Source organism: Charadrius vociferus, unplaced genomic scaffold (genome assembly GCF_000708025.1).
Source record: "Charadrius vociferus isolate BGI_N301 unplaced genomic scaffold, ASM70802v2 scaffold46, whole genome shotgun sequence".
NCBI lineage: Eukaryota > Metazoa > Chordata > Aves > Charadriiformes > Charadriidae > Charadrius > Charadrius vociferus.
In genome coordinates this window covers 1,903,499-1,916,013 of record NW_009648710.1, presented here as the reverse complement: position 1 = coordinate 1,916,013, position 12,515 = coordinate 1,903,499, and the positions used below count along the sequence as shown (strand labels likewise).

Sequence of the window (12,515 nt, the reverse complement as noted above, 5' to 3'; positions counted from 1 at the left end):
TATCAATGCGTGTATCAGGCTGTTTCTTTTTTTACCAATCGGGCGTCAAAGAATCCAAGTTCCCTAAGTGAAAATAGCTCAATATGTCATACCTTTCCTGCGTAGTGCATTATACAGAACTCAGTTTTATCCTTGAGTTGCTTGGGCTTCTGGAATTTGGGATGGTTGCCTTGCTCTTGACATAGTTTCTCCACAAAGGATGTGTCAGTAGCTTTGGGGAACCAGCACTCTTCATCCAGCAGAGCCAGGACACCTGGAGGGTTAGTCTGCAATGTGAGCAATATCAGATCAGTATCATCACAGGCAGAGGCAAAGAAAGAGCACCATTTTCTTTATCCCTTATGTTACAAGTCGTCCCAGGCAACAAAGGATCTGACATGCCTTAAATGGCTCTCTTATACATAACTGATACATAACTGACCCAGATGCAAGCTAGGTACTATCCCACCTATAGAGATATAATCTTACTTACTGGTCTTTCAATCAGCTCAATGCAAGGTTGCAGGTCAAGGCCAAAGTCAATGAAATTCCATTCAATGCCCTCTCGCTGGTATTCCTCTTGCTCCAATATAAACATTGTGTGGTTGAAAAGCTGCTGAAGTTTCTCGTTAGTGTAATTGATGCACAGCTGCTCAAAGGAATTGATCTGTGAAGAGGGAAAAAAAATTAATTCCTAGTGTTAGAACAAGACCTTCATGAGGGGACTTAAATGACAGGATGAGATTTGCCATCTTCTATGTCTTTTTACATATTACAGTAATTCAAATGTAAGGATTCATATTTTTCTAATATAAGGACTTGACAATTTACAGTGAGTTCTCTAGTGGTAAATCTTTGTACTGGGTCCTGTTCAATAAACCATAAAAAGCAGACCCTGGCTCTAAACACTGAGCCCCACAGGAGCCCAGCAGGAGCATGCTGCCAGCCCTTCCTGCCCAAGGGAGAAGTGAGCAAGGGTGTAGTAGGCGTGTGGGTCATGTTGGCCACGGGCTGCTAGACAGCTTGAAAGAACCAAATTGCTTTTGTGACTCTAAACTTAGATTTTTATTTTTTATTTTTTTTTGTCATCTTGCATCCAAATGCCTGCATGATAATAAGGAGTTTAGCCAACTTGTGTCCCATAGTACATACCTCAAAAATTTCAAATCCAGCAATATCAAGGATTCCCAAGAAGGAAGCACCTTGTCTTTTTGTTTTATCAAGAGCTTTGTTTACACGAGCTAGAATCCAACGGAAAAGACGTTCGAATTGTGCCTTGGCCAAAGCCTCTATGGCAAAGTCCGCCTGAGAAAAAGAAGAGAAAATTGAAAGTGAAAGAAGAAACCCAGTTAGCTGCTAATTTCTGTATAGATCATGAGACAGAAAACTGACATTTCCCTTTAGGCAAGATGTAAGAAAAAAAAGAGAAAGGAGAATAGTTTCACGAGAGCTAAGCACACTGCAAGTAGATACCTGCTCTTTGGTCTGAGCTTTCTGAACAACATCTCGTCCTACTTTGATCCTTGGGGTTAGAATAGATCTTGTGAAATCTGTCACATTAATCCCCATCAGGTGACACACTTTTTGTGCAGCTAGAATAAAAGAGTGAGATTTTATTCCAGATCAAATTTTCTCTTAGCAGGTCCGTAAGTGTGAATATGGGCAGCTCAGCAAGTATGTGAAGTTCATTTAAAAGCTCCTCTATTGTACACACAAGAGATGCCCCTTGCCACAAAAGTATTCATGATCCAAGCAGTAAATTCACTGTTCATCAATTTATGGATCCAAGATTACTAGAAAAGGTAATAATAATTGAGCTAATTTTAAGTATAGTATATCTTTTAAAGCCTGTGAAAATAAAACCTTTATTTAATAACAATTAAATAAAAAGTACTGATAAAGAGTGCTTACTCAGCTGCTGTTTTATTAGTTTTTTAGTGTTAACTAAATTTTTTAAGTGGCAAATCATACCAGTGTTGTCTGGCATAGAAGCTTGATCAGTGTTTCTCTCCTTCTTGAAGACAATGTTACCCAGTTGTAGAACAGATGAAACAACCTTCAGTACAGCTGTAAGAGAAACAGTTAATGAAGAACAGAATGGACACATTTTGAAAGCTCTATCCTCTGCAATAACGAAGACTCATTCTATTGTCTATGGTAGTCGGTACCTCTATGGAAAGAGCTAGGTTTGCTTTGAAAGACTGTGCCAGAAACTGTAGGATTTTGAGAGCTGATTGAGCAGCATCTCAACAATCTGTGCCGTGGAGTAAACAGGCCAGTCTGGGAACACCAACACCTCCAAGCTAAGTTGTGCTGGGTCCCCAGGCAGACCCCCAGGTCTCAGGAGTTTATCTCCCGCTCACAGTGGCTTGTAGTATCCTCCCTGCTCAGTCACTTGACAATCTGTATCTCTGTCTTTAAAATGATAAAAAACCCCACTATGAATTACCAGCAGCTTCAAAAATGTGTGGCGCTTCTGAAGCTCCAGCTATGCAGGAACATGTGAATATTTAGTTGTGCAACTAAAATCAAATGTATAAAAATCTTTGAAGGATTAGTGTCAAAGTACAGAAAAGTAATTGTATAATGCTTGATTGCTAAAATAGATATAAATGATGTTGCCTAACTTCAGGTAGTAAAATCTCCTGATGTTACAGGTGAGATTATGAATCTAGGGAGTTCTATTTGTTTATTCGGTAAACTTACACAGGAGAAGAATACTATCCTGATGGGCTTATATTTTTAGAGCATGAAATCAAAGGGGTTCAGACTGTAATACAACGACTCCTATTGTTGTAATGGAGAATGCTGCTGTCAGCACCAATCCACGTGACCTGGCAGGAGAATGAACCAGCCTCCATCAGTAACATCATCTGAATTTACCAAGGCTGGGATTTGCACTGCTGTCCTGCAAGCATCCCTCAGTCACTGATGCAGGGGTAGGATGTGACAGAGCTCTGCTCTCAGCTGCCACAGCTGGTCCAAGGCTCAAGTGATGGGGTGATGCTGTTTCTGCCACCAGGTGTCACTTGGGGCATGGCAATTTGCAGCCATGGGCAATGCACACTGGCATGAACCAGCTGAAGCCCTGCACACTCCCAAGAACAGTGAGAGGTAAAAGCTACACAGATGTCTCTGGCAGGCCCATATTTTCAAGATAGTTTAGTTGTTGGTTCATGCCCTTTTTTTTTATTTCTCTTTCCTCTGAATCAGTGAATACAAATATGAGTTATTTGAGCCTGTTCCATTTCTTTCAAAATTAAATCAGAATATTTTGCAACTTCTTCATGCTCATTGTTGGAAAGTTCTGAAGAAATGGCTTTAAATGGTCATTACTGTTGCTAGAGCTGGCTTAAATTCAGTAGTCTGTTCTGGGTATGTATGGAGTTCTTCTAGTCAGAAATCTTCTGTTTCATAAACATAAATTACATTTCAAAACATCACATGTCATAGTACTTTTGCATGCTGACAACTGCACCGATGCTGTGGAATTCAAATGGGTCAGGAATGCATGTCATGTTCCTCCCACAAGCAGGTCTCTGGACTTTGTAAGACTTACAAGAAAAAGCCTTGCAATTATTCATTCAGATGGACAGCAAAATATTGTAACAATTATTTTATTTGATCCATGTTTAAATTACTGTATAGAGCTGCCCTGTGCATCAACACTTGTTCTGTGCATCATAGAGATAATTCCTCTTTGGTGATATATACTCTGTTTTCCAATATAGGTGGTGATTCTTCAAGATTTCTTTCACTGTGTTTCCAGCAAGTGCTGCCAATTTAAACCTTTGAAGGGGAGGTGGTTTGCAAAGAGTTTTCATTATTGGCTTCAGCTGCTCCCACTGGTACGCACTGCAGCAATGGGAAAAGGTAGGCCACTGTAGTAACTTTTTAAGTAGAACTTTTCTAACAACAACCTAAAAGCAGTAAATCATAATTAGATCTCCTTGCAAGGCAAAAGCAGTCACCCTAATACTCACAAGACTTCCTGAAGTATCACCCTGTTTAATACAAAGGTGGCAATGATTTGAAGGAGGCTGTAGTGTTTTGTGTCATGGATCTATAACAGCAGTTTCAGTGTCTTCACTGCCAGTCTATTCGCAGCCCCTGCTATCCTCCCCCTGGATGCCTGCTGCTGGTTTATGTTGTCTTCAGGCACTGTACTGCCACCCGTTCAATTGCTTGTTGTTACTGGCTCTGACCGTGCTGCTCGTGTTATATGATCTTGATCCCGTGTTTAGATCCTGCCTTGATCTTGTGTCTCTTCTGATCATGCAGAACTGAGTTCCCGTATTATTGGTAAGGTGAGGTAGAAACAAATCTGTGCTTGTGAAGTTTCGCCTTGGGAGAGAACCTTCATTCTCTGTCCATGAGACATCTATGGCTTAATTCATCTAATACATCCTGAGAAGGAGGGAAATCTATGGGCGCTAATTCACAGTGCACTTCTTAAAAATAGTAGGTAGGTAACATTTGGTAATAGTTTTACATAGGGGAAATAAGAAGCAAAGTAGTTAAATAACATAGGTACATTTAGAATTTTCCAGTTGGTGGTTCATGCAAGATCACACTTCTCCAGAGAAACATGGACATGAAATCTAAATAATCTTAATTTTCTTATATGAATGTAGAATCTTACTTCATATGCATATTTTGCAAAGTGGTGGTTCTGGACAGAATTAACCTCTGTGCATTTACATCCCTATGTAGTGTCACTTGCAGATGTATACCTTGAATACAATCTTGCTAACAATTCTCACCTATCTGTTCCTCCTCATTAAAGCCCATAATTTTCATGGCTTCCAAGGTCTCCTGGAACATCTCATCATCTTGTTGAGCAGGAATAGGCACGTGGCCATTAGATAGAAAGGTATAATTGTTGAAGCCTTCCAGCAACAGATCGTCTAAAAAGCAAAGAAGAAAAGCTTTATTTAAGTGCATCAACTTAATGCTCACAGTTCATGAGTTCTCCCAATGAAAAACAGGAAAAAAACACAGTGTTTTCACCAAAGAAAGACTCTGTTTGTATGAGAAGCCTGGAGTTTTGTGGTGCACAAATATTTTCAAAATAACTATTTAGCAAGCTTGTGTTAAGTTTCCAGTTTTCATTAGTAACTGGGGAATTTCTCTGCCCCTCAGTCAAATTTTGCACCCTATGGAAGGAAATCTGAGACATTCTTCCCAGAAATCTTTCATTTAACATCACGTCTAACCTACTCAGAATTACACTTTTCTCTGTGATGATTCCTTTCAGGTAATGATAAGCATGGAACCAGGTAACAACCATAGTGGGCCAAACCAAGAGACTCTTCAGCCATATACTGTGGCCAACAACAGATTTTTAGTTAATGAGCATATAAAACAGGGAAAATACGGAGTTATCAATTGCTTTATACGTTCTTTGGAAATCAGTGATTTAGGGAAAGATGTCATATTTGAACCATGATCTTCCAATACATATTATGTCTAATCCATTTTTTGAATTCCCTTACATTTTTCACCTTTTCAACATTCTGAAGCTATGGATTTCACAGTGTAATAATGTGCTGTGGGAATGACATTCTCTTAATTTATTATAAGACCACAGCCCAATATTTTTATTGGGAACCCAAATTTCTTTTGTGTTAAAAAAAAATAATAAAACGAATGACTCTTCCTTATTCATCTGCTTGATATCATTCAAGATGGGATCTGAATGGGTTTACATTTCCTGTAAATTGAAATGTCCTGTAAACTGCAAAGAAACTGGATCAAACAGGGGGACATCAATTGAAACTTTCTTATAATTCACTTGAGAGAATTATTTTCTAGAGCTAAAGAGCTATTTATGTCATTCAATCCTTTATATAAGTACATTTAAAGAAGTAAAGATAAATTACATAAGTAAGACGTTGCTCAGACTGTTGAATGAAGCCTAAGAATGATTAGCAAGTAACTTACTTCTCATTTGTTCAGAAGCTCCAGCAATCAAATAGTAAAAGATATGAAACGTTCGCTCATCTTTAGCCTGACGAATAGCACGGGATTTTTCAAGCAAATCTGTTTGTCAAGTGTGTTAAAAAAAAATAAATCAATAACATATTTCAGTCCTTCCTTAATTGTGCCATCAGCCTTGCCTCAGAACCACCAATAGTATTGTTGAAGTATTTGCTATGAGCTTGTCTAACAGTAACATGCATCTAATTCTGTGACAGGAGCTCTGGTATTGGTATAATTCTCACTACAATGAGTAAATTAATTTCCTACCTCTTATTGTATGGTAAATGCTGGTAATCATGGTAATAAGCACCACAATAGGCATAAATGCTTCTAAAATCAGTATAATTCACACCACTTTTAAAATGAAGTACCAATATGACACTTGCAAAATAAGGTGGAGCTGCTACAAAAAAAGCTCGAGGCCCATATTGTATGTATAAAAGCAATAAAAGCAATCTTTATTTTTGGTCCATTTTTGTATAAACTAACAAAAATTAAGTTGGCAATAGTGTAAGCATGTCTACATCAGTCAGTGATGCACTCTTTAAAAGCTATAGTGCTATAGATAAAACTTCAGTTAAGATCAAAAAAATTAAAACCTGATTTTTTCTAAAGATCACTTGTGAAAATAAGAACAGAAGGATAAGTGTTTGTTGTTCGTGTTAAACCCAAGAGATAAGGTCCTTCTTTATAGTTGCATCTTTCTTTCTCCTTTATTGGAGTAAGCGGCTCCTCCTCCATGCAAAGATGAGCAATGCAGCACATTCTAGCTATGAATCTAGCTACATATTAATTTGTTCATTAAAACACACTATCTCATAAACCAAGGGAAGAGGCAACAGTACTTGGCAAGCAATGTCAGGCTAACTTGAATTTCTTTGATATATCTGTAATTTTTCCTGACAATATACATCAAGGTTATTGAAATATAGCTCACTGCTCTGGGGGTGTCATTTGAAACAGCAGGGCAGAATTTAGCATCCAGAACAGACAAGTTCTCTGGAAATATCTAGCACTTGATGCTATCTGGGACATCAGCACCGGCAAAATACTTGCTTCACTTCAGTTGAGTGAGTTTCCAGAACATGCAATTTATGACAATGGCAGTTTATCAAAATATGCAGGGCTGAGGCAATTTCAGCATAAACTGTCCCTTGGTTTGACAAAGGCAGAGGAACTGTAAGGACTCTAAGACAGCTCTTCTGAGCATGTTCTTTGACTTTTCCTGTCTCTTTTGTCTTTATTAAAATGAAATCTTTAGAGGGGTGAAAGGGAAAGGAAAATTTTTTATTAAAATGGCCCTTCAATCCTCCAGACGTGAGCTAGAAAGCTCCCATACTAGGGATCATATAGACTTCTCCCTTAACAGGTTATTCTCAACACTTTTTCTTGGAATGCCTCTATCCCAGTACAACATACGTGACCTTTGCTACAGCTGAAGAGCAGGGCGCATACAGCCACATTCAGTCTGCAAGGCTCGGGACCCTTCCCTGACAGAAGCCAGGGTGCACAGTGCTGAGGGTGAGATCGTACTGAGCACCTGGGCTTCATCCCAAGATGCCGTCAGGACTGGGACAAAGTGCCAAACCTGGGCTTCAAAGCTGGGAAGCACTCCCCAAGTTCCTGCATAAACCGTAGTGATAATACCAAGCATTCAGTGAAGTGTCTGTCACAGCACCAGTAAGAATCGATAAAGTTTCAAAACCTTTTATGCAGCTGGAAACGTAGACCACAGGGAACTGGAGTGACCCATGCAGGATCACACTGATACAAACCAAAATGACCACATAGCTCTCAAAATCACATGCAATCTTAGCCACAAAACAACCTTTTCCCATTATTGTATTACTGGGATTCTGCTGTTGCCTTAGGTATGGTGCTTCCATTTTCTGAAGCTGTATATGGGGAATACCACACTTTCCTATAGCTGAGAAAACAGACCTGAAAATGTAAACATGAGAGTAAGACAAACTGAGAAGCTGGTATCAGCATAAATGGAGCCACTTCCCTCCATCTTTGTTTATACCAACCTCAGCAATATTTGCCTTTCTTAGACATGCAATGGAGCTTGTTTATCTTACTTCCTTCTGCTCACCCTAGTTAGCTTCCAGTGCAGCTCACTGAAAAGGATACAAGTCTCTATGTTTGCTCCGACAATGTAGCCTGTCACATCAAAGTTGATGCGGATGAATTTGCCCTGTGAATGAAAAGAAGATCTAGATTGGGCTGTTCTTTCATGTTATGCCAAAGTTTTCCAACACTAGTATCTACCCTGTTTAATAAGACATGGACATCATCCTCTTAAGAATAATACGCTTGATTCCCTCCCGCCAGGACAGCCTGTGGAAAAGCCTGAAAGGAAGTGAACTTCTCTGATACTCCCTCTGCAGAGATTTGCCCCAACATTTTGTTGATGCTCTTAGAGGGAAAAGGGTCCTTGCTACTGGACCAGGCTTTGGAAGCTGGGGATATGACAATGTCTATTTTCTACTTTGATTTCCACAAGTTCAGTGAGGGAATCGCATTGGATCTGCGTAACTCCCTCTGCTAAGGTTCATCTGCATGGATCCCTGAGCTTTGTAGGGAGAGAGCAGAGCGGGGAGTGGAGAGTCTGCAGGGAAAACAAGCATCTGCCAGCACTCCCAGAAAAAAGTGTCATCAAATAGTGACAGCCCTCAGCTCACATAATTCTAACTTGAATCTGTGTGACTGTTTTTATTTTTCTCCTGTAGTTTTTAATTTAATATATTAACCACTCTTGCTAAGTAACAGTCACACCTTATGAGATATATGCTCAACAGTGGTGCAGAGAAAAAGAAAGTATAGATTTTGTTTGCAAATATTCTGAAGGTGGGTATGTCCTGGAACAGGAATTGATGCTGGAAGGTGACACATAGACTGCTAAATTGTGAGAGGAAAATGGTACTGTCTAGTTTGAGCTTGATCTTTAATCTTCTATACTGCTAAATTCCTATTTGAGAGAGGAATTTAAACTGTTTTTAAGGGATTAGTTTTAAGACGGTCTTTAGAGCGAAGCACTGATGAAGGCTACTGTCTGTGCATTGTGTTTTAGAAGATGCTATACTTCCCCCCCCATGTAGAAACAACTGGATTTCTCCTACTTACGAATCTGGAGGAGTTGTCATTCTTCACAGTTTTGGCATTTCCAAAAGCTTCAAGAATAGGGTTTGCCTGTAGAAGCTGTTTTTCCAGCTCACCCTAAAATTCATTCAGATGCAGTTAACCCTAAACTTCATAATTACTTACTTAACACCAAGAAATGTACACCGGAGAAAAATGTGAAAGATAATTTAAGCCTCTAACTTTTTTTTTGCTGATTACTGCACTTCATGTGGATTTGTTTTCATTCTCTGTTAATCTTTGTGTTTATATTTGTGCAGTTGACTGCTGTCCTGTATATGTGACCCTTTTCCAGCCCTGTTGCCTGTGACAGATTAAAGTCTATTAATCTGTTTAGCATCATGACTGGCCTTTCTTTAAAAAAAGGGTCATTCAATGTCAAATATTTTTTTTCCAGTTTAATATAATTTTTAGAAGGGATATTCTTAAAGGAACCTCTAGCATGTCTTTTTCAAGTTAGTTTATTGAGATCCTTTGCTAGCAAATGACGATGTAATTAGAATAACTTGCTGAGAATAATTTTAATGTAATGCAGCACAAAGCTACAAAGCAGATTTCATTGAGTCTATTAATAATGATCCATGCAAGGCTATTTAGGTTAAATATGGAAATGCATTGATTTATTTCCAACTAGGATAACGAATTGTCATGCAAACACACAAACTTTGTATTATATTGTTAATTGTTATTGGCAATTGCTAATGAAACAAATCATGCAATGAAACAAGCATGCATTTAATACTCCTATTTCTAAACAAATCAATGAAATTGAAAAAATCCTTTGCTTATGAATACAGCTTTATTGAACTTTTTATTCAGCTCTATCCTATGAGGTCACTCATATTTGCTTCTTGTCCTATTCTTTAAGTACTACTCTGCAGTAACATGCATTATTTCAAATAACTCACCCTGAAAAGGGAGAAGTCCTTGATAGATAGTATTGTATCATTTAAGTAATTTTAGTTAGAAAATAAGGCAATATTTAGGTTGAATCTGGGGGAAATAATTTGGAAAATGAAAGTGCTTCCCAATTAGTCTACAAACTGGTTACCTTTTTCTAAATGCCACTCCTGAACGTCTTGTAACTTATGTGGCAATGATAAGAGCTGCCTCAAAAGTATCAATAAAAAGCAACAGATTGTTAACAAAGGGCTAAACTTATCCACGTGGTCTTGAGACAGGAGAATGAACACCTTCCTGAGGGCATAGGTCTTTTGAGAGCCAAGGCGTATGTCAAGAATGCATTTTTGCAAAAAAGAAAAGAACCCCCCCCCAAAAAAAAATCCCCCAAAACTTATTACCTAAGAGTTGAAGGAGGATTTCCAAACAAGCTAATGTAGGACTCCTAGAATAAGTAATGAATTCCTAAAAGTCCGTGAAGTTTCTCTGTATTAAGCAACTCTTTCCAGTTACGCTCTGCAGACTTAAAAACTCCAGTATAAGCATAGGGTGTTGCTGAAATCAGATGGTGACAGCTGAAATAGAGCCTTGTCTGTTAAACTGAGACAGATACCACCTGCTTCTGGTGAGAACTGAACTATGCAATAAACTTGAGGTATAAAACTGTGGCTACAAATTAACAGCCCTGTATGCAGCTCTAAGTCCACTGAATTCCACAGAGTTGTCTATGTCAGTAATGAATTCATTTTTTTGCAGAGAGCTTGTAAAATTAAATACTAAATTAAGTAAAAGGCAACACATTGCCCTTTGTCATAGCCAAAGTCTGAGAGGCAGCAGTCAGAATGGGGAAAAAAAGACCACATAAAAAATAAAATAAAAATCCCATTTGCCTGGCACAGAAACAGAAGGAATATGCCAGCAAACCTGCCTGTATTCCCAAAGCATTGGTATGCTGGCACGGCACACCACAATACAGGACGGCCCAGGAGGGCCTGTAAGAAACTGCTGTAACAACCCTGCAGATACACGCTGCAGTGGGGATTGCTCTGTTACACATCATAGCAGCAAGCTAAGAACATGCTAACTTTTGCGGATGTGAACAATTCTCAACAGTTACATGAAAATGTAAAATTGAAAGCAGTATCGAATGGAAAGCATGCAGCAAACCAAATCAATCAAACACGTGAGGTTTAGGAATTATTTCACAACAGTCCTAAAAAGTTCAACCTGAAGCACAGAAAGCATTTGGGTATTTTCATTCAGAAATCACATAGCTCAATTTCAGGCTGAGTGGCTCTTTCAGGATCGTGGGAAATTTCATTCAAACTATGGCAATTTGAACACACACATATAGAAGAGAGTGGTATTTGAAAGATGACCCTGCCTGTGTCAGACCTCATTTTTTACCATGGAGCCTGACACAGTTAGGGTTGATTTGTGAGAGCATTTGGCGCTATTGTTGCTTTTTGTCATATCATACAACATATTTCAACAAAATCTCTCTTAAATTTTTGAGGTGCAACAATAGCATGCAGATCTACACTCAGTGCCTTAAACACACATCAAACAGTCTAAGTTACTCACGTAAGAAAAAGATGGACCTTGCTGTATTGAATAATGTGGTATAAAACAAGTGTCAGTATCATTTCCATTACACAGACATTTTTATTGTTTTTCCTGTATTAAAATAACCAATACACAGTTTCCATGCAAATAAACCAGGAATACAAATAATCTATTGCAGACATACCAAGAGTACAAATACTATTAACATATACAGAGCATTTTAACTGAAGAAAAAACAACAACCCTGAAGCAAAGGGATGGGATTTGGATCCAGTCCCAGGTTAGTCTCCCAAGACCAGACAAGGACAGGTATTTTTGTAGTAAACCCCCAGTTCTTCTCTGGTGCAACTGAGGCATTTTGCTATTCATTATTTTTTAATGACTGAAATTGCAGTGTGAGTAGTCCCAGTCACTGAATCACTATTTGTCAGCATGTTATAGAACAACTTATACTTTCTCTCAGCTCCCATCTGGTGGATATTTGCCTTCAGGTAAGTCTCAGGGCCAGACTGATCCTGAGATTCATGTAATTCCCCAGAGGAGTCAGCAGTAACTGCAGTTACATGCCCGTTAGGGATGGCCTTGAAACCACAAGTTCATTTCCCCCAGCCACTGGGCAGGGACCCAGTAGGCAGAAATAAGTTTTTTGCATAAACATTCAACAAACAAAAATGATGCCTTTAGTCTTGGACTGTTTCCACTAAATTTAATCACAAATTAAATGTCTAGAAAATACTACCCACAGGACATCTACTCCCTTCCCTGCCCCAGAGCAGAGTCTGCAGTATGTAAACAACAATTATTTATGGTGGAAGAGGCCAGGCTGCCCACCCTGTGCTGTGGAGTCCTCTGTCTGCCACCATACATGGTAGGTAAGGGCAGCCACAAGACCTAGCACAGGTGTGGTCATGAGATTTTTACTTCATCTTCCACTACCCTACTAATTA

At 38.9% G+C, this 12,515-nt stretch overlaps 1 protein-coding gene across 3 annotated transcripts in view; it reads right to left on the bottom strand.

Moving 5' to 3' along the window:
* The window catches only part of MYH11 (myosin, heavy chain 11, smooth muscle), a 56,385-nt gene that overhangs the window by 21,387 nt on the left and 22,483 nt on the right, over positions 1 to 12,515 (bottom strand). For 2 of the 3 annotated variants that reach the window (XM_009886573.1, XM_009886571.1), the window contains exons 5-13: positions 9,088 to 9,180; positions 8,095 to 8,158; positions 5,923 to 6,021; positions 4,743 to 4,886; positions 1,951 to 2,046; positions 1,453 to 1,571; positions 1,132 to 1,284; positions 473 to 646; positions 93 to 266 (exon numbers count right to left, since the gene is read on the bottom strand). In XM_009886573.1, coding sequence (XP_009884875.1) covers positions 93 to 266; positions 473 to 646; positions 1,132 to 1,284; positions 1,453 to 1,571; positions 1,951 to 2,046; positions 4,743 to 4,886; positions 5,923 to 6,021; positions 8,095 to 8,158; positions 9,088 to 9,180 — 1,116 coding nt within the window. Of the gene's footprint in view, positions 1 to 92; positions 267 to 472; positions 647 to 1,131; positions 1,285 to 1,452; positions 1,572 to 1,950; positions 2,047 to 4,742; positions 4,887 to 5,922; positions 6,022 to 8,094; positions 8,159 to 9,087; positions 9,181 to 11,586; positions 11,608 to 12,515 lie in introns of all 3 variants that reach the window. The other variant, XM_009886572.1, reaches the window with a different exon arrangement.